Below are 27,554 nucleotides of genomic sequence, written 5' to 3'. Positions count from 1 at the left end.
TAACCCGTCATTGAAAATAAGAATTTGTTCTTAACTGACTTGCCTAGTTAAATAAAGGTTAAATAAAAAAAATATATAAAAAAAACAATAGACGACATGTCCTAGAACGATCTAAAGGCTTAGAGACTAAGCAACGTGCCTTCACTGCTCTCGGGGCCATCAGACCTGAAGGCGGGAGAACGCGTTTGTCTGCCCCCATCTCCTAAACTATCTCGAGGATATCCGATCATCATCCTTGTCATCCCATAACTCGCCTTCGCCTGACACTACGTCATCAGACCATGAGGGGAGGGAATGGAGGCTATCCATGACCTCTCCCCAACTGGGTTCCTTCGCTGTTGGCTCGTAGGCGTGTGCTAGGCTAGGCTAGTTAGAAGCCTAGCAATTATAAGCACAGTAGAATGCTATAGCCTTTAGAACTTTCAGACAGTTTCCATAATGGTTATAAGATATCTAGCTGGCAAACATTTAGTTGTGAATTCCATTCTGTAACTAGATTAGCTAGCGCGTGCTGCACAACAGTTAGTAACTCGCTTGTGAAGAAACACCATGTGACTGGAGACTGCCATTAAGATTCATAATGAAAAATGTGACTGGTGAAATTAAGAATGTGATCTGCTGTGTCTCCTATTGTATTGCACAAGTTGACTGCATGTATTTACTTAAAAAGTAGTTACAAATATTAAAACATTTCAAAGAAATAGTTTCAACACTATTGACAATATTGAAAAACCATCCTGTGGTTATTAAAAATAAGAATTTGTTCTTAACTGACTTGCCTAGTTAAATAAAGGTGGGCTAACCCAGCCTGGTCTCATAGACTAGACATAACATGGTAAAGGTACATTTGTCCACTCAAATTAGTATTGTTACATTTGGTATGGTTACATAAGAAAGAAAGATAGTTAATTAAGGCAAAAATGAAAGCAGGGTGATTTGTAGTGGTGGATGGGTGGGCGTATACACGAATGTCGAATCTCATCATGGACAATTTACTATCAACTATCAACTTTTCAACTATTTACTACTTTTTAGCTACTTTGCAACAATATTGATAACAACGATGCTGTTTTAAATCCACTAGCGTTCTATAATTACACTAAGTTTGTGTTGCTTACATCTGCAAACAGCTAGTTTGTTTTAGTAAGTTGGGCCTAAATCTTGTTAGCTCGGTAATGCTAATCGCTAGCTAACTAATACATGTACTGAGTCAGAGCAAACATAACTAGCCATATAGCCTGATAATACCAGTGATGGTGTAGACCTAAATTTGCATGTGTAACAGTATCTTCTAAATCAAAGGAATACACAAAGCAAGAATATGTTAGCTACATGAAGTAGCTAAGAGAGGACATTCAATGTATATGAAGATTATAGGGTCCCCTAGGAACACTTGTCAACACTGGTTTCTACTCGGTCACAATAACTCCTCCCTGGCATTTTCTTTTGTAATGTCAAAACACTGCATTTAAAGTACCCTATATTATATTCTAACTATAGAATTAGAATAATCATTCTATTTCCATGATTCCAACAGTTCACCCAAGTGTTATGCTCTAAATCACAAGTCAAACCGCAATTTTAACATATTGTGTAGCCCTACGTGGCAGTGTGGAAATGGATGAAAATTCCGAAAATATATTTTGGTTTGAAGTTGCATTGAACAGTATAAAACAATCAGAAAGGAGAGAAACGAATTGAAATCACTTAGAATGTATGTGTTGCCACCCTAGGGTCACGCACTACTCATAGAGCAAATGTACAACTTTTATCATTCAAAAACATAAAATACTGTCAAAAATGTTTACACCATAATATAATCATTTGGCCATATCGCACAGCTCTACTTAGCATCTTAGCTAACCCTAACCTTAATCCTTTTAGCTTACCCTTGGCATTGCGCATGGTGATCTTTGGCTTGTGTGCGGCTGCTCGACCATGGAAACACATTTCACGAAGCTCCCGACAAACAGTTATTGTGTTGACATTGTTTCCACAGGCAGTTTGGAATTCAGTAGTTAGTGTTGCAATAGAACAGGCAATTTTTATGTGCTACGCTCTTCAGCACTCAACGGTCCCATTCTATGAGCTTGTGTGGCCTACCACTTCGTGGTTGAGACATTTTTGCTCCTAGACGTTTCCACTTTCTTCTAGACGGGGCAGCTCTAGCATGGCAGAAATTTCATGATCTGACATGTTGGAAAGGTGGCATTCTGTGATGGTGCCATGTTGAAAGCCAGTGTTTGTCTATGGAGATTGCATGGCGGTGTGCCATTTTATACACACGTCAGCAACGTGTGTAGCTGGAATAGCCGAATCCGTTAATTTGAAGGGGTGTCCACACACTTTTGTATATATAGTGTAATGTGACAAAAACTATTGACTTAAATTGTTGTGCATCATCATGGGTAAGCTCTGGGAATCTTTCAGCTGAAAAATGTGGATCTTTGTGTTTGTGGATGTTTGGGTTTCCATCGCATTTTCAACTCTACCAATGATTTTGCCATCAAAATCATTGTTGCGATTTAAATAGCAAACATGCCCAATCTGGTTTTGGCGCATGCTCCCTAGACGAGTTCGCTGATAAAGTGGACAGGGGGTTATGAGATCTGGAGAAGAGCAAGATTATCATTTTATTTGATAATTGACAGCCAAGCACCAATCATGACATCAGCTTTCAAATAATAGCCTACCCTCGATATTTAGCCAACAGCTTTCAAATAATAGCCTACCCTCGATATTTAGCCTTTTGGCTTAACACCCTAAATAAACCCTCTTCATGTTGACTGCTAGGTTGGTGATGATGAGGGAGTTTGGGTTAAGGACACAGATGGATTAGATGTCCTGTTATGGTTTGAAATGCAAATGCATAGAATTCATCGACGTTGTTCAAGCATCTCCCATAGAGGCATCTTCAAAGGAAGTCCAGGCGAGCTCACAGCAGAGGGCCCTTAGGTAATTGGTTCAGGGGGATCTTGTTTAGAAAATTATCATCCATCATATTTCTGTTCATTCCCAGCAGCTACTGTACCACTGTATGATTTAGTGTAACCGCATCATACATTTAATTTCATTGGGCTCTCTGTCTGGCAGTTGTCCGGTTCTTATTGGGCTCTCTGTCTGGCAGTTGTCCGGTTCTCATTGGGCTCTCTGTCTGGTAATTGTCCGGGTTCTCATTGGGCTCTCTGTCTGGCAATTGTCCGGTTCTCATTGGGCCCTCTGTCTGGCAATTGTCCGGTTCTCATTGGGCTCTCTGTCTGGCAATTGTCCGGGTTCTCATTGGGCTCTCTATCTGGCAGTTGTCCGGTTCTTATTGGGCTCTCTGTCTGGCAGTTGTCCGGTTCTCATTGGGCTCTTTTTGGGGAAAGGCAAACAATTGTATTGTTTAAAAATATTTAAAAAATAATCAATTAGAATGCATATGGTTTTACTCTTTTCTATCTCCAAGACGGTTGGGACACATGGCATTAATGGACTAGATTGACTGTCTTTCTAGCGTCTTCTAGTCATGCACTCTCGTGTAGGTTCGTTGAGAGGGGTTGTCATGGTTACCTGTTTCATGCAGAGGTGAAAGAAAAGCCCACCCCCACATTTAAATGAGAGCTACTGATTGGCTGAGTGGCTGGTTACAGACCCCCCTCCTGATTCTACAATGTTACTAAAGGGAAAGGGGGATACCTAGTGAGTTGTACAACTGAATGCATTCAACTGAAATGTGTCTTCCGCATTTAACCCAACCTCTCTGAATCAGAGCTGCCTTAATCAACATCCACGTCTTCGGCGCCTGGAGAGAGGGCAGTCCTGCATTATGATTGGCCTGAGCAGCTGTCACTCAAATACAGATGCCTATCACGTACAAAGAAACTGGACTAAGGAGGGCTAGGGGGCCCTCAAGCAAATTGTGTGCTGTGTGCTCTTAGGCAAGGTTTTATTGCCTTGACTCTCACTGTGTGTGGTTTGCCTGTGGTGTGTTTCTCTGACTGTCATCAAGACAGATGTCACTGAGAAATGGAAGGTGAATTGTAGCCTACATAATGTGCGTCAGCTTCTCTTTACACAGCTTGAGTAGGGTGAAATGGTGATCTTTTCTGTGATGTCTCTTTTGGGCTAGACTTCTAGGTCAATGGCCTTTTTGATAGTGTACTGTACAGTTAGTACATACACCGAGTCGTACTGTTAGTTTTTTATTCATGAACTCAACAATTTGCTCAGTATATTGGCAAGCCTAGGTGCCTGTTCATATGAACTTGTACTGTGAGTGTATTTGTACTTGTGTGATTGTTTGCTCTTGGGCATGCGTGTGTTTGTTTTGTATATATGTGTCCTTCTTCAAACATTGGAGTTAACTGATAGCTGTGTATACATAAGGGCCATAGAGCTAGATGAGGATATCAGTGTTCCTGACAGATAGACATGGTCTGTGTCCCAAATGCCACCATATTCTCCATATAGTGCACTGTTTTGAAGCAAGGCCCATGGGGTTCTGAAGGGAGTAGGGTGACATTGGTGACGCAGACCTGATTCTGTTCTTGGTCATTGTTGTTGGGAAGCACAAGGCTAATCCATTCTGCACATGTGTATATTCTCCACACGTAGAGAACAGGCGAATGAATGGTGCTTGTTTAATAAAGTTATGTCAAAGCTGAATCTCAATATCTGCAAGATCACATAATGACAATATTCTACATAACAGAACCGAATATAATAGCATAGTATAACGTTACTGTAAGACGAAAAACACCAGCGCCACTGTATTTTTCTCTCATGTGGCCAAAACTCAACAGAGTGTGCCACTAGGCACAATACACATGTAGGCTACGCTGGTTTGTTTAAGCTCAGACACACCGGTAGGATTGTCAAATGTTTGCCTGCCGACAGGACCTCTGACTGCCGGCACTCTGTTCAATATCTTGTGTTCACACAGCAAAAATCTTGGAAGTCATCAGCCTTGTTAAAATACTCCAAACCAGAAGGTGGCAGTAGCATTGTTTGGCCAAGCATATCTGTGCATTTTTGCTTATGATCTAGATTTTAATCTATCTGCGCTAGTGTTGCTATTGTGTAGAAAGCCCTTGTTGATACTAGCCAGATAGCAACCACTAGATAACTACCTAGCAAGATGACAAAGAAACAATTTAATTCACTCTCCAATCCCATACTGCCAGTTCATAGCCAAATGTTTAGCTAGCTAACTAAAGTTAGCATATTCGCTAGCTAGCACATAAATGTGATTTAATTATACTGAACAAAGATATAAACGCAACATCCAACAATTCCATCGATTTTATTAAGTTCATATAAGGAAATTAGTCACTTTAAATATTCATTAGGCCGTAATCTATGGATATCACATGACTGGGCAGGGGCGCAGTCAGTGGCTGGGCCTGGGAGAGCATAGTCCCACCCAGATTTGTTTTTCCCCACAAAAAGGCTTTATTACAGGCAGAAGTACTCCTCAGTTTCATCAGCTGTCTGAGTGGCCGGATGTGGCGGTCCTGGGCTGGCGTGATTACACGTAGTCTGCGATTGTGAGGCCGGTTGAACATAGTGACAAATTCTCTAAAACGACTTTGGAGGTGGCATTGTGTTGTGTGACAAGACGGCACATTTTAGTGGTGCCTTTTATTGTCCCCAGCACAAGTTGCACCTGTGTAATGATGATGCTGTTTAACCTCTCTAGGGGGTGTGGGACTGTAACGTCCCACCTGGCCAACATCCAGTGAAATTGCAGAGTGCCAAATTCAAAAACAGGAATACTCATTATAAAAATGCAGAAAACATACAAGTGTTATACATCGGTTTAAAGATACATTTATTGTTAATCCAACCACGGTGTCAGGAGTTACACAAGTCGGAAATAGAGATAAAATGAATCACTCCCATTTACTCAATAAATGTTTGTTTTGTTCGATAAAGTCCCTCTTTATATCCAAAAACCTCTTTTTGTTTGCGCATTTTGTTCAGTAATCCACGGGCTCAAAGGCAGTCACAACAGGCAGATGAAAAATCCGAAAAGTATCAGTAAAGTTCGTAGAAACATGTCAAACGATGTTTATAATCAATCCTCAGGTTGTTTTTAGTTATAATAATCAATAATATTTCAACCGGACAAAAGCTTCATTAATATAAAAGGAAAACAAGAAAGGCGCGCTCTCGGTCGTGCGCATGAAAAACCTCTGGTCCACTCATTCAGAGTGGTCTTACTCCCTCATTTTTCAGAATACAATCCTGAAACAATTTCTAAAGACTGTTGACATCTAGTGGAAGCCATAGGAAGTGCAATTTGAGTCCTAAATCAATGGAATCTGAAAAGGCAGTCAATGGAAAACTACAAACACAGAAAAATCCCAACTCCTGGATGGATTTTTCTCAGGTTTTCACCTGCCATTTCAGTTCTGTTATACTCACAGACATTAGTTTAACAGTTTTAGAAACTTTGAAGTGTTTTCAAGGATAATTTTGCTCCTGTAGGTATCAACATTTTCTAAAACATTTTTGGGGATGAAACATTTCATTTGTCCCATAGAAATAACAGATTTATACATGGAAAAACGGTCAAACATTTAATCAAAAGGAAGAATGTTTTGAAGTGACTGTCCTATATCTGAGAGAGATAATGAAGCTAATAATTTTTACCATGGAATTAGTACCAGTCAAAAGTTTGGACACACCTACTCAGTCCAGGGTTTTTCTTTATTTGACTTTTTTCTACATTGTAGAATAATAGCGAAGACATCAAACTATGAAATAACACATATGTCATCATGTAGTAACCCAAAAAGTGTTAAACAAATCAATGTATTTTTGTATTTGAGATTATTTGAAGTAGCCACCCTTTGCCTTGATGACAGCTTTGCACACAGCTGTGCATTCTCTCATCCAGCTTCATGAGGTAGTCACCTGGAATGCATTTCAATTAACAGGTGTGCCTTGATAAAAGTTAACTTGTGAAATTTCTTTACTTCTTAATGCGTTTGAGCCAATCAGTTGTGTTGTGACAAGGTAGGAGTGGTACACAGAAGATAGCCGTATTTGGTAAAAGCCAAGTCCGTATAATGGCAAGAACAGCTCAAATAAGCAAATAAGCAAAAAGAAACGACAGTCCATCATTACTTTAAGACATGAAGGTCAGTCAATGCGGAAAATCTCAAGAACTTTCTTCAAGTTTCTTCAAGTGCAGTCTCAAAAACCATCAATCACTATGATGAAACTGGCTCTCCTGAGGACCGCCACAGGAAAGGAAGAGTTACCTCTGCTGCAGAGGCTAAGTTCATTAGAGTTACCAGCCTCAGAAATTGCAGCCCAAATAAATGCTTCACAAAGTTCAAGTAACAGACACATCTCAACATCAACTGCTCAGGGGAGACTGCGTGAATCCAAAATAAAATCTTCTCAAATCAAACTTTACTTGTCACATTCGCTTAATACACGTGTAGACCTTACCGTAAAATGCTTACTTACAAGCTCTTAACCAACAAACAGTTCAGTTCAAGGAAGAGTTAAGAAAATATTTACCAAATAAAAAAGTAACACAATAATAATAATAATAATAATAATAACAATAATGAGGCTATATACAGGGGGTATCGAGTCAGTGTGCGAGGGTACAGGTTAGAGGTAATTTGTACATGTAGGTATGGGTGAAGTGACTATGCATAGATAATAAACAGCGAGTAGCAGCAGTGTAAAAGCAAAGTCAATGTAATAGTCCGGTGGCCATTTGATTAATTGTTCAGCAGTCTTATGGCTTGGGGGTAGAAGCTGTTAAGGAGCCTTTTGGTCCTAGACTTGGCGCTCTGGTACTGTTTGTCGTGCGGTAGCAGAGAAAACAGTCAATGACTAGGGTGACTGGAGTCTCTGACAATTTTATGGGCTTTTCTCTGACACCGCCTATTATATAGGTCCTGGATTGCAGGAAGCTTGGCCCCAGTGATGTGCTGGGCCATACGCGTGACCCTCTAGCACCTTACGGTCAGATGCCGAGTAGTTGCTATACCAGGCGGTGATGCAACCGGTCAGGATGCTCTCGATGGTGCAGCTGTAGAACTTTCTGAAGATCTGGGGACCCATGCCAAATCTTTTCAGTATCCTGAGGGGGAAAAGGTTTTGTTGTGCCCGCTTCATGACTGTCTTGGTGTTTTTGGACCATGAAAGATCGTTGGTGATGTGGATACCAAGGAACTCTCGACCCGCTCCACTACAGCCCCGTTGATGTTAATGGGGGCCTGTTCGGCCCGCCTTTTCCTGTAATCCACGATCAGCTCCTTTGTCTCGCTCGCATTGTGGGAGAGGTTGTTGTCCTCGCACCACACTGCCAGTTCTCTGACCTCCTCCCTATAGGTAGGATAATTGTAATCATAGGTCATCAGTATTTTCCAATGCTTGCATGTTAGCAAGTACAATTGTTGGCAGTGGGAGTTTTCTCGCTCGGCTACGGATTCTCAAAAGGCAGTCCGATCCGCGTCCTCTTTTCCTCTGTCTTTTCTTAACGCAAATTACGGTGATCTGGGCCTGTTCCCCGGAGAGCAGTATATCTTCTTCCATTCCGTGGTGAGTAATCCCAGTTTTGATGTCCAGAAGTTATTTTTGGTCATATCAGACGGTAGCAGCAACATTATGTACCAAATAAGTTAAAAAAACAAGTTACAAACAATGCAAGAAAATTAACTAAATAGCACAATTGGTTACGGGCATGTACAGTGCCTTGCGAAAGTATTCGGCCCCCTTGAACTTTGCGACCTTTTGCCACATTTCAGGCTTCAAACATAAATATATAAAACTGTATTTTTTTGTGAAGAATCAACAACAAGTGGGACACAATCATGAAGTAGAACAACATTTATTGGATATTTCAAACTTTTTTAACAAATCAAAAACTGAAAAATTGGGCGTGCAAAATTATTCAGCCCCCTTAAGTTAATACTTTGTAGCGCCACCTTTTGCTGCGATTACAGCTGTAAGTTGCTTGGGGTATGTCTCTATCAGTTTTGCACATTGAGAGACTGACATTTTTTCCCATTCCTCCTTGCAAAACAGCTCGAGCTCAGTGAGGTTGGATGGAGAGCATTTGTGAACAGCAGTTTTCAGTTCTTTCCACAGATTCTCGATTGGATTCAGGTCTGGACTTTGACTTGGCCATTCTAACACCTGGATATGTTTATTTTTGAACCATTCCATTGTAGATTTTGCTTTATGTTTTGGATCATTGTCTTGTTGGAAGACAAATCTCCGTCCCAGTCTCAGGTCTTTTGCAGACTCCATCAGGTTTTCTTCCAGAATGGTCCTGTATTTGGCTCCATCCATCTTCCCATCAATTTTAACCATCTTCCCTGTCCCTGCTGAAGAAAAGCAGGCCCAAACCATGATGCTGCCACCACCATGTTTGACAGTGGGGATGGTGTGTTCAGCTGTGTTGCTTTTACGCCAAACATAACGTTTTGCATTGTTGCCAAAAAGTTCAATTTTGGTTTCATCTGACCAGAGCACCTTCTTCCACATGTTTGGTGTGTCTCCCAGGTGGCTTATGGCAAACTTTAAACAACACTTTTTATGGATATCTTTAAGAAATGGCTTTCTTCTTGCCCCTCTTCCATAAAGGCCAGATTTGTGCAATATACGACTGATTGTTGTCCTATGGACAGAGTCTCCCACCTCAGCTGTAGATCTCTGCAGTTCATCCAGAGTGATCATGGGCCTCTTGGCTGCATCTCTGATCAGTCTTCTCCTTGTATGAGCTGAAAGTTTAGAGGGACGGCCAGGTCTTGGTAGATTTGCAGTGGTCTGATACTCATTCCATTTCAATATTATCGCTTGCACAGTGCTCCTTGGGATGTTTAAAGCTTGGGAATCCAAATCCGGCTTTAAACTTCTTCACAGCAGTATCTCGGACCTGCCTGGTGTGTTCCTTGTTCTTCATGATGCTCTCTGCGCTTTTAACGGACATCTGAGACTATCACAGTGCAGGTGCATTTATACGGAGACTTGATTACACACAGGTGGATTGTATTTATCATCATTAGTCATTTAGGTCAACATTGGATCATTCAGAGATCCTCACTGAACTTCTGGAGAGAGTTTGCTGCACTGAAAGTAAAGGGGCTGAATAATTTTGCACGCCCAATTTTTCAGTTTTTGATTTGTTAAAAAAGTTTGAAATATCCAATAAATGTCATTCCACTTCATGATTGTGTCCCACTTGTTGTTGATTCTTCACAAAAAAATACAGTTTTATATCTTTATGTTTGAAGCCTGAAATGTGGCAAAAGGTTGCAAAGTTCAAGGGGGCCGAATACTTTCGCAAGGCACTGTAAATTGTCAACCATCCTCTTCGGCGCCAGCTTAAAAACAACTTTTATAGTCGATTTGCTGCAAAGAAACCATTACTAAACAGCAGCAATAAGAAGAAGAAGACTTGCTTGGGCCAAGAAACATTAGCAATGGACATTAGACCGGTTGAAATCTGTCCTTTTGGTCTGATGAGCACAAATTTGAGATTTTTGGTTCCAACTGCTGTGTCTTTGTGAGACGGAGTTGGTGAACGGATCATCTCCACATGTGTGGTTCCCACCGTGAAGCATGGAGGAGGTGGTGTGATGGTGTGAGGGTGCTTTAATGGTGATACTGTCTGTGATTTATTTAGAATTCAAGGCACACTTTTAACCAGCATGGTTACCACAGCATTCTGCAGCTATACACCCTCCCATCTGGTTTGCACTTAGTCCCACTATCATTTATTTTTCAACGGGACTATGACCCAACACACCTACAGGCTGTGTAAGGGCTATTTGACCAAGAAGGAGAGTGATGGAGTAGTGCTGCATCAGATAACCTGGGCTCCACAATCACCCAAACTCAACCCAATTGATTTGGTTTGGGATGGGTTGGACCACAGAGGGAAGGAAAAGCAGCCAACAAGTGGTCAGCATATGTGGGAAATCCTTCAACCATTCCAGGTGAAGCTGGTTGAGAGAATGCCAAGAGTGTGCAAAGCTGTCATCAAGGAAAAGGGGGGCTACTTTGAAGAATCTCAAATATAAAATATATTTTGATTTGTTTCATACTTTTTTGGTTACTACATGATTCCATATGTGGTATTTCATAGTTTTGATGTCTTCAGTATTATTCTACAATGTAGTTAAAGGTCTAAAAAAAATGAATTGAATGAGTAGGTACTGTATATATACTGTATATCCTTGAATGAGTTGGTACTGTATATCATTTTTGTAATTTAATGAAATAAAGTAAATATTAATGGCCAGCTCGTGAGGCACCTTGATGATGTGAGGCCTGAGGAAATGGCCTCTTCTGTCTAATGGTAAGTCCACCAGTGCATGGTAGTTTGTGCACTCTAATTGTTTCAAAGTCAAGTTGTTGGCCACTGATGAGCATTGCAATTATACAAGGTGAATTGCTAAGTTTGTTCTTACCAGTTCGGCTCGCAGCAGGTACTGCTTTTGTTCTAACGAGAGGGAATGATCTCCCACTGTGAGTACCTCAGATTATCAGCAGTGAGATTCTCGTTGTTTCATGCTGTAACACCGTCTACTTCAGAATTTGCTCTCAGTACATAATTCAAAACGACACACTGTAGGCTACTTCAAAACAACAATGTATAACTCAAGATCTAAATGCTGTGATGAAATGGTTGGTATGCTGCATGGAAGTTTTCACTGGTAAAACTTCAAATTATATTATTCACTATTGAATGCGGTGGTGTTTTTGTCTTACGGTAACAATATACTATGCTATTATATTTTGGTTCTGTAATGTATGTGATCTTGCAGACATTGATTCAGCTTTGACCTGAATGTATTACGCGATCACCATTCGCCTGAGTAGCCTTTTCTCTACGCGTAAGGTAGAGAATATACAGTGCCTTGCGAAAGTATTCGGCCCCCTTGAACTTTGCGACCTTTTGCCACATTTCAGGCTTCAAACATAAAGATATAAAACTGTATTTTTTTGTGAAGAATCAACAACAAGTGGGACACAATCATGAAGTGGAACGACATTTATTGGATATTTCAAACTTTTTTAACAAATCAAAAACTGAAAAATTGGGCGTGCAAAATTATTCAGCCCCCTTAAGTTAATACTTTGTAGCGCCACCTTTTGCTGCGATTACAGCTGTAAGTCGCTTGGGGTATGTCTCTATCAGTTTTGCACATCGAGAGACTGAATGTTTTTCCCATTCCTCCTTGCAAAACAGCTCGAGCTCAGTGAGGTTGGATGGAGAGCATTTGTGAACAGCAGTTTTCAGTTCTTTCCACAGATTCTCGATTGGATTCAGGTCTGGACTTTGACTTGGCCATTCTAACACCTGGATATGTTTATTTTTGAACCATTCCATTGTAGATTTTGCTTTATGTTTTGGATCATTGTCTTGTTGGAAGACAAATCTCCGTCCCAGTCTTAGGTCTTTTGCAGACTCCATCAGGTTATCTTCCAGAATGGTCCTGTATTTGGCTCCATCCATCTTCCCATCAATTTTAACCATCTTCCCTGTCCCTGCTGAAGAAAAGCAGGCCCAAACCATGATGCTGCCACCACCATGTTTGACAGTGGGGATGGTGTGTTCAGGGTGATGAGCTGTGTTGCTTTTACGCCAAACATAACGTTTTGCATTGTTGCCAAAAAGTTCAATTTTGGTTTCATCTGACCAGAGCACCTTCTTCCACATGTTTGGTGTGTCTCCCAGGTGGCTTGTGGCAAACTTTAACCGACACTTTTTATGGATATCTTTAAGAAATGGCTTTCTTCTTGCCACTCTTCCATAAAGGCCAGATTTGTGCAATATACAACTAATTGTTGTCCGATGGACAGAGTCTCCCACCTCAGCTGTAGATCTCTGCAGTTCATCCAGAGTGATCATGGGCCTCTTGGCTGCATCTCTGATCAGTCTTCTCCTTGTATGAGCGGAAAGTTTAGAGGGACGGCCAGGTCTTGGTAGATTTGCAGTGGTCTGATACTCCTTCCATTTCAATATTATCGCTTGCACAGTGCTCCTTGGGATGTTTAAAGCTTGGGAAATCTTTTTGTATCCAAATCCGGCTTTAAACTTCTTCACAACAGTATCTCGGACCTGCCTGGTGTGTTCCTTGTTCTTCATGATGCTCTCTGCGCTTTTAACGGACCTCTGAGACTATCACAGTGCAGGTGCATTTATACGGAGACTTGATTACACACAGGTGGATTGTATTTATCATCATTAGTCATTTAGGTCAACATTGGATCATTCAGAGATCCTCACTGAACTTCTGGAGAGAGTTTGCAGCACTGAAAGTAAAGGGGCTGAATAATTTTGCACGCCCAATTTTTCAGTTTTTGATTTGTTACAAAAGTTTGAAATATCCAATAAATGTCGTTCCACTTCATGATTGTGTCCCACTTGTTGTTGATTCTTCACAAAAAAATACAGTTTTATATCTTTATGTTTGAAGCCTGAAATGTGGCAAAAGGTCGCAAAGTTCAAGGGGGCCGAATACTTTCGCAAGGCACTGTAAACCTGCGCAGAACGTCATCCGCAGATGCGTTTAGGGATCCTGTAGGTTCTTTAGTCAGGCCGATTAAAGATTCAGAAAAAGTCGGATCTGCAGCTGCTGCCTTTTTCCTAAAGGCCAACTGTTGCGCGTGAACTGGCGCATGCATGTTCTGTGGTATATTTGGTATTTACACAACGTTTCTGCGAGCGTGTCCTGCTTCCATGATCATTCTGATCAGAACAGCGGTCACCCGGGTGTCCCATCCTTACTAGAGGTCGCATCTACTGGTCTGCAATGACATTTTGTTGTCTTGATTATTAAGCCAGTTGACATTTTCTGTAGACATGGTGCAACCGGTGGTGGGCCAGCTAGATCTTAATTGCCCTTTTACTGATGAAATAATGAAACTTTGAGTGAAGAGCTGGTAATATGTTGCAGTGTCAATTATAATGCAACTCAACTGAGCCAAGACCCAAAACGAATCATTGCATCTAGTCCTATTCATCACACGTGGACGTTTCATTTCCTCTGTGTTATGAGGTCAGACAGACTTGAACCTGCATCCGCTTCTGCAACAACATCATCCTACAGATTCAATCTTTCACGGGGCTGTACACACTGGAGGACAGCTGTATCTTCACCGGTACACAAGGTGTAACGCAACCCCCCCCCCACACATGTACATAGGCCTACAGTTCACCACTCTATCTCCATCCGGTAACTTCCTCTCCCATAGATTGTAGCCTGTTTTAGGTCGGTGAGGCTTTGACTGCTCCATAATGCTACCCTCTCAGGAGGAGAAGGAAGCCACTCCAGAGGGTGGAATAGCTACAGCTGGTGCTGCAGTGTAGTAGTAGGATGGACTGGCCGTGTGTGTGTGTGTGGTTAATAGAAGGGTGCGAGGCATGTCTGAGTGGTGTCTTTGTCCCAGCCTCTCTCTCTCCTCAACTGGCTCCTTGAGAAGGGACACCCAGCTACCCTCTGGTCTAGACGGGCATCCAACCACCCTGTTATCTACCGCCACTGACAACTACACCAGTGTTTCCCCTACCATAAATGACGTGGATACAGACGCCTGGCCTAGTTCTGTTGCCCATCTGCCTAAAACCAATTTGAAACCAGTTTTTACATCATTCACCTTACCAGCATTGTGTTTCCACATCTTTTTTTCTTGCCAGTACATGATGTACGGTACATTCTGGCGTACTACTACAGTATCCACATTCCACCATCCAGGCCAAAAACTCCCACAGATTGCATCACTGGCCACCTAATTATGGGATGATCTGGTTTTAAGGATTTGCCTCTTCAGTCTGCGTAGGGGGCTTTAGCCTAGGCTGATCCCATGTGTGGTGTATCCCATGTTAGTCATGTGTATGATGGCTAGCCCACCTAGCAGTGAACATTGTGACATTGCCTTAACACTGACACCACTGTGCTGATCTCCCCTGTCGTGTTGCATGAAAGAGTGTGTGTTAAAACCCTTTATCATGAGATCCTCAATACGGGGTCATTCCATATGATTTCAATCACTTTCTGACTGCACCCCTTTTGATTTGAACGAAACCTTCTATACGTGTTTGCCCATGGTAGAAGCAATGTTCCCTCTAAGCTCCGGGCAGCTCCCCAGGGACTGCCGGCAGAGACGCATGAGATTGAACTTCACTCAACTTTCTAGAGTTTTCCCCTGTTAGTTAACGCGATCAACGTTTCCCTTTACTGTGGGAATTGTGATCGAATCAATGCAATATTAGCCACTTTAAATGCAACATACCGAAACACAACGAACTAGGCAAGAGATTTTGTTGTAGGCAGAGCGCATCGTAGTAGGATTCTATTGCATTGACGGGCACAACTCAGGCCCGTACTCTACACAGACCAGTTCGCAATAACCGATCAGAGCTGCAGTAGGCTTATATGCAAATAGGCTATTGCTATATATGGATTTGTACCATTCGCAATTCGCAATTATTCTGCTTTTGTTTTGAGATCAAAGCGAGAGCTGCACGTGTGCACATTTGTTCATATTCTTTGCTAGTTAATGAGTTATTAGCCCAGTTATAGATAATTTGTATTCAGCAATGTAGGAGTGATTGCTCCCTACAAGAGCACAAAATGTGTGCATTTCTAGCCATCTTTAAAAAGCGAGTCAGGTGAAGCGCTTTTTTTTTTGTCTTAAAGGGGCGGTGTTTAATTTTGAGACCGGCTTGAATAAGCTAAGTAGCCAATCGGCAAAGGGTAGCATCATTTGTCTGATTCTCTGTAATAATAGTGTGGGAATAATAATGAGTTTTATTTTGTCAAGTGGTTTCTTGCATCAAACAACACAGCAAAATGACAAATGGATAAATTGGTTGATGTCAAGCCGTGCATGTTTTTTTCAGTCTCATGGAATGTAGGCCTGCATTGGCTGCTACTGTGAGCTGAATGATAGAACATCTATTTCCATGTTAAAATGTTATCTGATGCATTTTCTCCGTTGTTTTTAGCCACAGAAGCCTACTTGGCCACTGTTAACCTTTCTGATCTCCCCATCCCGGATCCGGGTTCGTGAATACAGACTCAAGCTCATTACCATAACGCAACGTTAACTATTCATGAAAATCGCAAATGAAATGAAATAAATATGCTAGCTCTCAAGCTTAGCCTTTTGTTAACAACACTGTCATCTCAGATTTTCAAAATATGCTTCTCAACCATTGCAAAACAAGCATTTGTGTAACAGTATTGATGGCTAACGTAGCATTTAGCATTAGCATTCAGCTGGCAACATTTACACAAAAAAACAGAAAAGCATTCAAAAAAATAATTTACCTTTGAAGAACTTCAGATGTTTTCAATGAGGAGACTCTCAGATAGCAAATGTTCAGTTTTTCCTGAAAGATTATTTGTTTAGGACAAATCGCTCCGTTTTCTGCGTCACGTTTAGCTATGAAAAAACCCCTGTATCCAGGATTGTGTAAATCTATCAGCAAGCTCATTAGCATAACACAACGTTAACTATTTATGAAAATCGCAAATGAAATGAAATAAATATGCCATCTCTCAAGCTTAGCCTTTTGTAAACAACACTGTCATCTCAGATTTTCAAAATATGCTTCTCAACCATAGGAAAACAATCATTTGTGTAAAAGTAGCTAGCTAGAGTTAGCATTTCGCGTTAGCATTTAGCGTTAGCATTAGCGTTAGCATCCAGCACGCAACATTAACAAAAACATAAAAGCCTTCAAATAAAATCATTTACCTTTGAAGAACTTCTGATGTTTTCAATGAGGATACTCTCAGTTAGATAGCAGATGCTCAGTTTTTCCAAAAAGATTCCTTGTGTATTAGAAATAGCTCCGTTTTATACATCACATTTGGCTACCAAAAAAAATCCATAAATTCAGTCCTCAAAACGCAAACTTTTTTCCAAATTAACTCCATAATATCGACTGAAAACATGGCAAACGTTGTTTAGAATCAATCCTCAAGGTGTTTTTCACATATCTCTTCATTGATACATCGTTCTTGGACACATGCTTTCTCTCCTGAATCCCAGGAGAAAATGACCGCACCTGAAGATTACGCACAAATTTAGACAAAGGACACCGGGCGGACCTCTGGAAAATGTAGTCTCTTATGGCCAATCTTCCAATGATATGCCTACAAATACGTCACAATGCTGCTAAGACCTTGGGCGAACGACAGAAAGTGTAGGCTCATTCCTTGCGCAATCACAGCCATATAAGGAGAGAATGGAAAACAGAGCTTCAGAAATTCTGCTAATTCCTGGGTGATGCATCATCTTGGTTTCGCCTGTAGAATGAGTTCTGGGGCACTTACAGACAAAATCTTTGCAGATTCTGAAACTTCAGAGTGTTTTCTTTCCAAAACTGTCAAGAATATGCATAGTAGAGCATCTTTTCGTGACAAAATATCGCGCTTAAAACGGGAACGTTTTTTATCCAAAAATGAAATAGCGCCCCTAGAGCTCTAAGAGGTTAAAACAGTAAATTAAAGTGGGTGCAGCCTCAGTGTTCACAGTAAACGCAAACCAGAAATTTCCCAAGTTTCAAGTTTGCGCTCAACAGACCTGAAATTTGCTCAGTGACGAAAAATATTAGAGGGAACATTGGGTACAAGTGGTCAGAAAGTTACTTTTTAGATTCCCAAAACATTCAGGAGACATTCAGGAGAGAGTGCATTTTGAATGCGCCCCCCTACCACGAGCCTTGTGTCTTCATCACTGAAAAAGATGAATGGTTGAGTTTGATATCATTTGAAAGCTTAAAAACACGGTTGTCAAACTGTTTTATGATTCATAAATAAAAAATGATTTTAAGATTAAATGTACATTTTCTACAAATGCATAAATGCTCCCCCCAAAACAATCTTAATGTTCATTTACATTACCAGTCAAAAGGTTTGACACATCTACTTATTCAAGGGTTTTTCTTTATTTTACTATTTTCTACATTGTAGAATAATAGTGAAAACATCAAAACTATGAAATAACACATATGGAATCATGTAGTAACCAAAAAAGTGTGAAACAAACTAAATATATTTTCTTCAAAGTAGCCACCCTTTGCCTTGATGACTGCTTTGCACACTCTTGGTATTCTCTCAGCCAGCTTCATGGGGTAGTCACTTGGAATGCTTTTCCAACCGTCTTGAAGGAGTTCCCACATATGCTGAGCACTTGTTGGCTGCTTTTCCTTCACTCTGCGGTCCAACTCATCCCATACAATCTCAATTGGGTTTAGGTCGGGTGATTGTGGAGGCCAGGTCATCTGATGCAGCACTCCATCACTCTCCTTCTTGGTCAAATAGCCCTTACACAGCCTGGAGGTGTGTTTTGGGTCATTGTCCTGTTGAAAAACAAATGATAGTGGAACTAAATGCATTCCAGGTGACTACCTCATGAAACTGGTTGAGAGAATGCCAAGAGTGAGCAAAGCTGTCATCAAGGCAAAGGGTGGCTACTTTGAAGAATCTCAAATATTTTGGTTACTACATGATTCCATGATTACTACATTATATCATAGTTTTGATGTCTTCACTATTATTCTACAATGTGGAAAATATTCAAAATAAAGAAAACACTTGAATGAGTAGGTGTGTCTAAACTTTTGACTGGTACTGTATGGAGGCTTAAACCCTATTTTACCTCCTCTGAGGTGTTGTTATGCTCGTCATCGGTTGAGACACAGCAAACTCTTGAATACAAGGTGGGTGTCATGTTTTGACTGATAAATGTACTAAAATGTGAATAAAGCTACAATATCAACTTTAAAATGTTGCCACAAAGATGGTTGGAGGTCCACACATGAGTGAGAATAGTGACTTGAGTGAGAATATCCATTGTTATAAGTTAAACTGTCAATCTTCCATAGGAAATCTAATGAAATCATAGAAATATAGATAATAGAATAGACGGCGGGGGGATTGATGGACATCTTACTGGTAGTAATTGGAGGTTAAAGTTTCATTAAATGTTAATGGTATACCAGCTAAATTGCAGGGGTCTGAAGGGATAGGTCCATTCTATGAATTATCTTTCTTTGATTGAAATGAAACACACCCTGTATTCAAGAGTTATGCGGTATCTCAACTGATGATGGGAATAACACAAATATATCAGATGTCAAATAGGGTCTAAGCTACAACATTTGTGAAAATGAGAAAAATCGGAGTTCATACGTTTAGATAATTGACGGTTAAACAACAAATAAATATATATATATTTTTTTTTTTCAATAAATCCTTGAATAGCAACCCTGTTTGTAAGCTTGAAAGGTTTCTTTAAATCAAAAGGTGTGCAGTCCGAAAATGATTGAAATCAGATGGAACGACCCTACCGTATCATAGCTAGCTGGAATATAGCCTAATATAATGGTAATCGAAGGGATTTATGCTACAATGCAGCTTTGTTAAATTCGTATCGGAAATGTGTTTTTGCCTCTTTTTTTTTTTTATACAGAAATGCTAACAGTGTTTGTTTTTCTGTGTCTTCTCTATAGTAAGCATGTTTCTGAACACCCTAACCCCCAAGTTCTACGTGGCTTTGACGGGGACCTCCTCCTTGATATCTGGACTCATACTGGTAAGTTGATAATATTATGCCATTTAGCACGTTTATCCAAAGCGACGTACGTACATTTTATTATATGATAATCTATGCTATTTAGCAGACCATTTTATCCAAAGCAACTGACTTACAGCACAGGGAGTGCGGAGCCTACACTACACTTAAATATTATGTGAAGCCAGTGGGAATTGATCCCACAACACTGGTGTTGCTATCGCCGTGCTCTTGCCACCTGAGCCACACAGGATCACCAAGTTGAGCCCTCATTTGTCTAGTACAGTGATTGAACTGTGCTGCAGTGGTCTTCGTTACAAGGAGAAGAAAAAGAGAAGAGCTACAAGCTAGCGAACCCCCTACCTCTCTCCGTAGACTGGCCAGTTTGTTTAGCCGCCTGGCAGCGACGACGTGTCTCACAGGCCTCTTAATGTGTCCTATGAATAATTACAGCGGAGAAGAAATTCTGTGTACTGGGCTCGGCTGTGATGTGTTGCAATACAGATGCATATCAGTTATATGAATTACAGTCAGTGGAGACTGGAGAGGTTTAGATAATTGAGTGGTCACTTTAGGACAGTACGTTACTCCATCGCCAGCTCTAGACGTAGCCTAGATATGAAAGCGATACCGTTGGTGTGTATGGATTAAGACCATTAAAACTATTAAGGTCGAGGAGTGTGTGCGTGTTTGCGGACACGGAGTCTGAGTTGCATGTCGGGGGCATCTTGTCTTGATTAGGCCATGCTAAAACAGAAGTATCTGATGTGTTGATTGCCTGTGTGCAACTTCTGTATAAATGTGTATCGGACATGCAATTTGTCTCATAACTTCAGTATTTAGACCGCTAACTTCCAAACATTATGCTATGTTAGTTTGGGTTATGTTGTACTTAAAGCAGCATACCAAAATAAGACACTATTACAACGTCTCAGTCGTATGAAGTAGCCCAAATGGTATTGGACTGAAAGCCCTAAAGACGGATTAAAATATTTTTTTTGACCTTTTTTTATTTATTTAACTAGGCAAGTCAATTAAGAACACATTCTCGTTTACAATGGCGGCCTACCAAGAGTCAAAAAGCAATCCTGTTGGGACGGGGGATTAAAAATGTAGGACAAGAGACACAACGTCGAGAGAGACCTAACACAACACGACGACAACAACATTGTAGCAGCACAACATGGTAGCAGCACAAGCATGGTACAAACAATGTTAGGCACAGACAACAGCACGAAGGGCAAAAAGGAAGAGACAACAAAAGATCAGGCGACGCAGACACAAGTGTCAGAAAGTGTGTCCATGATTGAGTCTTTGAATGTAGAGATGGAGATAAAAACTGAATAGAACACATACATATAAGTATCATATTGTTTCTCTATGGCTCGAACCCTGCTGAATCATCCCCGAACGAACTGCCTCCTGTCTGTCCCATCAGATATTTGAGTGGTGGTACTTCAGGAAGTACGGTACTTCCTTCATCGAGCAGGTGTCAGTGAGCCACCTGCGCCCTCTGCTGGGCGGCGTGGACAACAGCTCCCCAACCAACTCCAACAGCAGTAACGGCGACGCAGACTCCAACCGACAGAGTGTGTCCGGTAAGACTCTGAGTTTTACTAGATAGGTAGAGCACCTGGCCTATCCACAGGGGGTACTTGGAAGGCTCATGAGATCATAGCCCTATTGGTAAAATGCACACGAGGGGGTACTTCAGGGGTACTCTGGGCAGAGCAGAATTCAGTTGGTGGTACAGTAACTGACAAAAGGGTTGGGAACCACTGTGCTCGAGCGTTTACTACAGCCAGAAGTATAGAGACGCAACCCAGCTCACTTAGTAGAGGTACCAGATAGAGCATTTACCATAGAAGTCTTCTTTGTTTTGCCCACACACTTGATTAGAGGCATGTAGGCCTACGACAGCCAAATAGAGCGTTCAGTACCATAGAGAGCCTTATTGTTCGTTCCCACACCAATAGGAAATCCAATGCGTGTGTGTTTTTTGTTGGGTTAAATGGATTATCTGGGCCGTGTTGAATCAACACGGCATGATTGGAGAAATGGCTTTACAATTATTTGCTGTTGTAATCCCTCTGTCTGGTAAAGGAGAGTGATTTTAAGATGACAACTGGCTAGTGGTGTTTTATTTGTGGATTTGGGACGCAGTCTGGTAGTACGGACCTAAAGTTTATAGACTCTATGAGATGGTCTTACTGTAAGGTACTTTAGGGTAGGAGTATCATGATGTACACTTGATCCCTAGCTTGCTCAGAGGTACACTTAGGACTCTACTTTGTCTGACACACCCAAACAATGTCTTTCTCCTTTTGTTCCCCCAGAATGTAAAGTATGGCGAAATCCACTGAATTTATTTCGAGGGGCGGAGTATAACCGGTGAGTCACATGATCCCTCACCCTTTCTAGCTCTCTCCTCCCTCACTCTCCATTTTGTTTTCTTCTCATCCCCCTCACTCCCTCAATAACTCCTGATTCTCTCTGTCTCTCTCTTTCTCTCAACCTCTGATCCGTTGTTTTCTTCACTATTTTCCAACCTGTTTTCTGTTCTTCCCTCATTCCCTCTCTCTGTTTCTCTGCCCTGCTATGTGTTCCCGCTCTCTCTCCCTGGAGAATTGGTAGCAATGGCTGGGGCTGATATGCTGTCCCATGGTGTCAGCTTTAATGCCAACAGGTTGAGAGAATCCCTGCCTCACCAGGAGCCCACACTCGTAAATTAGATCAGTGCTGCCTCGTGACTCCTCATCAGCTTTTTCCACCTCTCTTTTCTCTTTCGCTCTTCTCATCTGTCTTCTCTTCAACCTACCTCTCTCTTTCTCTCTCACACCCCCTAGACTTAAAAAAAAAAAACTTTTAACTGTGTGTGCACGCGCCCTCCAGGTATACGTGGGTGACGGGCCGAGAGCCACTCACGTACTACGACATGAATCTCTCGGCACAAGACCACCAGACCTTCTTCACATGTGACTCGGACCACCTCCGGCCAGCTGACGCCAGTAAGGAACACAGAGACACACGCACACACACACACACACATTCACACACACACACACACACACACATTCACACACGCGCGCACACACACACATTCACACACATTCACACACACGTGCATTCACACATGTGCAGACACACACACACACACACACACACACACACACACACACACACACACACACACAGTCAATCTCACCCCATCTCCAGGAAGGTTTGATTCATGTTCACAAGTGCTGTCATGACCTCTCTGACCTCAATAACACAAACTAATGTGTTTGTGTCTTCAGTAATGCAGAAAGCGTGGAGAGAGAGGAACCCACAGGCACGCATCTCTGCCGCACACGAAGCCCTTGAACTAGAGGAGTGAGTAGTGCTTATTTCACCTACAGCGCTATCATGCCGTGTAACGTGGTTGGCCTCAGTTCACCCATGAGTGTAAATAATCCCATTATTTCTCCACGAGGACTCTTCATTAATAAATCATTTGTAAATATAATTTCACCTCAATTGACTGAAGTGGATTCAACCACATCTCTGCTGTATACAACCCGAACGAAAAGTGTAAGATGCACACATAAAATACTGTTTGTAGCTAATATAGTAGGTTATTGGCCTACCTCTGACTTGTGCAAACAGCAGATTTGCACATTACTCTCTTCTTTTATTATATTTTTGCTTAGTGCAGGTACTTGGTCTCCCCCTGTTGTATCCTCCAGCTATGCCATCTTCTGCTGTGTCATTTCCCCCCCAAAATGATCTCTCTGTTCCTCTCAGCTGTGCGACAGCGTACATCCTGCTGGCAGAGGAGGAGGCTACCACCATCGTGGAGGCAGAGAAGCTCTTCAAACAGGCCGTGAAGGCAGGAGAAGGTTGCTACAGACGCAGCCAACAGCTTCAACACCACGGAGCGCAGTATGAGGCACAGCACAGTGAGTAGAGTACACACACACGCAGTCGGACATACGCACCCGCACTCAAACGCTTACATATACGCAAATAAATGCATTCGTGGGTGCCCACTGACAGATTCGTCTGAATGTGCATGTGTCCGTGTGTCTGTTACACCAGCTAAAATAACTGTGCTGTGTCTCTCAGGAAGGGACACCAATGTTCTGGTATACATTAAGAGGAGACTGGCCATGTGCTCTAGAAAGCTGGGACGAACCAGAGAAGCTGTCAAAATGATGAGAGACGTAAGTACAGTATACGCCAAGCTGCCAGGGTGTTACAGGTGAATCCTAGTTTCCACTTTAGTTTGAATGTTCAGTTAGTCCAAGGGGGGGCGGGGGACTAAGTGAAAATTGTACTTGAGTGACAGTTAGGATTTGCCCCGTTTTTATATGCCCACGTTTTCAGTCACGATACATTTTCAATGGTGATATTCTCTGACATTCATTCAATTTGGGGTATTTGAAAAGGACATGTATCAGTAAATGTAAAAAAAGAAAAATTCTAATAAATTCTACCATCTCAGATAGACCATGTAGGCCTGATGGGGCCTGTGGATGGGGGGGGTGTTTGAGGTAGCCTGATCCCAGATCTGTTTGTGCTGTCACATGCCATCCCCTATGGTCATTGTCATGCCAATTCTGCCATGACAGTAAAAAGGGGATGACGACAAGGCAGCACAAACAGATCTGGGACCAGGCTAGGTGTGAGGCTGTGTGGGACTGGGCGGGGGTTAACTGAAACTCATGTTGCTGACTGTGTTGTGTTTCACTGCCTGTCCGGTATTACATGTAACAACAGTTGTATGTTTTCCAGTTAATGAAGGAGTTCCCTCTCCTCAGTATGTTCAATATCCATGAGAACCTGCTGGAGTCGCTGCTAGAGCTACAGAACTACGCAGACGTACAGGCCGTACTAGCCAAGTACGACGGTAGGACACACACACACTGGCGCGCGCGCGCACACACACACACACAGTGAGTGAAAAGAGTCCACGTTAATCGTTGCTTATTGGTGACGCTCGAATGCTTCTATAACAGACATCTATGCAGCGCTAACAATGTCACTTGTGATTGTATTTCTGTGGATTAGACGACCAGCCGCAAGGGGAAGTTTGTATGACAGACATTAGATAACGAAAGTCATCAAATGCAAATAATTTGATAATAGATGAATACTTCTAACCGTTATGACTTGAAGTAAAGTGAGACTGTATTGTAGTAAAATCCTGACACCTTGTAAACCCTTCTGTGTCTTATCCCAACTGTCCTATTCTCCCCTGTCTACTGTCATTTTGTTGTGTGTAATTGTTATTTTTCCTCCACTTAACACTGTTTATGTCTGCTTTGTCTCCTCGCAGATATTAGTTTACCCAAATCTGCAACAATATGCTACACAGCAGCTTTGCTCAAAGCCAGGGCGGTATCGGACAAGTGAGTATCCTTTTACTACTGTTAAATTGGCACCAAGCGGAGTACCTGGATTAGTATTTAAAAGTTAGCCTGGGGCTATTTGTGCGACGCAGAGAGAATGGTATTGAGTGACTTGCATTTTGAAATGGGTTAGGGGTCATTTTATTTTAAAATAGTTGTGTATTGTGAAAACACATTTTTTTCTTAGCCCTTATGCCTGCCGGCACGCACACGTTGACACTTTCATACACTCAATAATCCACATTCTCACACACACACTGATCCCCCACCCACACACACACACACCCATCTTTGAGAGTGTCCTTTCTTCCCCATGCAGGTTTTCTCCAGAGGCAGCGTCAAGGCGAGGGTTGAGTACAGCAGAGATGAATGCTGTAGAAGCCATACACAGAGCTGTGGAGTTCAACCCACATGTCCCCAAAGTAAGGCACAACAATTGACTACGCACTTAACACTGCTAGTAGCATTATTGCTACTGTACCTCCACACACTGAACACAAAAATATAAACGCAACGTGTAAAGTGTTGGTCCCATGTGTCATGAGCTGAAATAAAAAGATCCCAGAAATTTGCCCTTCTCTCACACACAGCTTATTTCTCTCAAATTCTGTGCATAAATGTGTTTACATCCCTGTTAGTGAGCGTTTCTCCTTTGCCAAGATAATCCATCCACCTGACAGGTGTGGCATATCAAGAAGCTGATTAAACAGCGTGATCATTACACAGGTGCACGTCGGACTGGGGACAATAAAAGGCCACTCTAAAATGTGCAGTTTTGTCACAAGATACAATGCCACAGATGTCGTAAGTTTTGAGGGAGTGTGCAATTGGCATGCTGACTGCAAGAATGTCCACCAGAGCTGTTGCCAGAGAATGTAATGTTAATTTCTCTACCATAAGCCACCTCCAAAGTCGTTTTAGAGAATTTGGTAGTACGTCCAGCCGGCCTCACAACCGCAGACCACGTGTAACCACACCAGCCCAGGACCTCCACATCCAGCTTCTTCACCTGCAGGATCATCTGAGACCAGCCACCGGGACAGCTGATGAAAATTAGGAGTATTTCTGTCAGTAAGAAAAGGGGAAAAAAGGCTTTTTGTTGGGAGAAACTGATTCTGATTGGCTGGACCTAGCTCCCAAGTGAGTGGGCCTATGCCCTCCCAGGCCCACCCAGCCATTTGAAATCCATAGATTAGGGCCTAATTAATTCATTTCAATTTTTCCTTGCATTTATATTTTTGTTTGGTGTACTACTAACATTACAACTACTGTGCTTCTTATGATGCTACTTAAATGAAATGCTGATTGATGTTCTCCAGGTTGTAAGATAACTGGTATAACTTTGCATTAAAAAGTATGTATGTTTATGTTGTTGTTCATTTTCTATTGTCCCTGCTGACTCTCGCTCTGCCCCCCCTCGCCTTCTCTCCACAGTACCTGTTAGAAATGAAAAGTTTAATACTGCCCCCAGAGCACATTCTGAAGCGAGGGGACAGTGAGGCCATAGCCTACGCCTTCTTTCACCTGCAGCACTGGAAGAGGGTGGAGGGGGCCCTTAACCTGCTCCACTGTACCTGGGAGGGCAGTGAGTAACACACACACACACCATCAGCTTTACATTATATGCCATAACAGCTTGTTGTGTTTCACATTTTGCCTTTACTCTGTAATATGCACATATACACACACACACACACACACACACACACACACACAAACGTACACATTTCAAGGGCAGGGATTAAAATAAAACATTTTTAAAGTTTTTTTTCTCACGGAACTCCATTTTGATGCATAACCAGACCCCCCCACCCCCACCCACTTCTTGGCTCAACACAAACATTTGTACATGACTGTACCTATTCTGAATGCTTTGTCTTCTGTCCTCCCCAGCTTTTAGAATGATCCCCTACCCTCTGGAGAAAGGCCACCTCTTCTACCCATACCCCATCTGCACCGAGACCGCAGACAGAGAGCTGCTACCAAGTAAGAGACGCTCTGGATTCAAGTTTGTGTGTGTATGTAGGTATGTATGAAAGTATGTATGCATGTATGTATGTATGTATGTATGTATGTATGTATGTATGTATGGACTGAGTGTACAAAACATGAATATTAAGTTGCACCCCTCCCCTTTTGCCCTCAGCACAGCCTCAATTCTTTGGGGCATGGACTCTACAAGGTGTAAAAAGCGTTCCACAGGGATGCTGGCCCATGTTGGCTTCCCGCAGTTTTGTCAGGTTGGCTGGATGTCCTTTAGGTGGTGGACCATTATTGATTCACATAGGAACCTGCTGGGTTTTTCACGCTCAACATCGTTGCAGTTCTTGACACACACAAACCGGTGCGCCTGGCACTTACTACCATACCCGGTTCAAATGCACTTAAATATTTTCTTTCTAATTCCCCTTCTGAATGGCACATATATGCAATCCATGTCGCAATTGTCTCAAGACTTAAAAATTCTTATTTTCCCTGTCTCCTCATCGACACTGATTTGAAGTGGATTTAACAAGTGACATCAATAAGGGATCATAGCTTTCACCTGGATTCACCTGGTCATTCTATGTCATGGAAAGAGCAGGTGTTCCTAATGTTTTATACACTCAGTGTATG

At 41.9% G+C, this 27,554-nt stretch overlaps 1 protein-coding gene across 26 annotated transcripts in view; it reads left to right on the top strand.

Annotated features, from left to right (window-relative positions):
• The window catches only part of LOC110524343 (suppressor of tumorigenicity 7 protein homolog), an 81,778-nt gene that overhangs the window by 49,942 nt on the left and 4,282 nt on the right, over positions 1–27,554 (top strand). For 8 of the 26 annotated variants that reach the window (XR_016495603.1, XR_016495606.1, XR_016495597.1 and 5 more), the window contains 12 exons: positions 19,487–19,569; positions 20,987–21,146; positions 21,885–21,939; positions 22,441–22,556; positions 22,845–22,920; positions 23,332–23,486; positions 23,653–23,750; positions 24,322–24,428; positions 24,866–24,938; positions 25,258–25,360; positions 26,373–26,523; positions 26,832–26,924. Coding sequence is in view for 8 of the 26 variants with exons in the window: in XM_036979294.2 (XP_036835189.1) it covers positions 19,487–19,569; positions 20,987–21,146; positions 21,885–21,939; positions 22,441–22,556; positions 22,845–22,920; positions 23,332–23,486; positions 23,653–23,750; positions 24,322–24,436; positions 24,866–24,938; positions 25,258–25,360; positions 26,373–26,523; positions 26,832–26,924 (1,278 nt within the window). In the remaining 18 variants the exon portion in view is untranslated. Of the gene's footprint in view, positions 1–19,486; positions 19,570–20,986; positions 21,147–21,884; positions 21,940–22,440; positions 22,557–22,844; positions 22,921–23,331; positions 23,487–23,652; positions 23,751–24,321; positions 24,437–24,865; positions 24,939–25,257; positions 25,361–26,372; positions 26,524–26,831; positions 26,965–27,554 lie in introns of all 26 variants that reach the window. The other 18 variants (XM_036979309.2, XM_036979294.2, XM_090233433.1 and 15 more) reach the window with 5 other exon arrangements.

This window comes from Oncorhynchus mykiss, chromosome 1, assembly GCF_057628025.1.
Source record: "Oncorhynchus mykiss isolate SJ-2025 chromosome 1, ASM5762802v1, whole genome shotgun sequence".
NCBI classification, from domain to species: Eukaryota; Metazoa; Chordata; class Actinopteri; order Salmoniformes; family Salmonidae; genus Oncorhynchus; species Oncorhynchus mykiss.
This window is presented reverse-complemented; position numbering and strand designations above follow the sequence as displayed.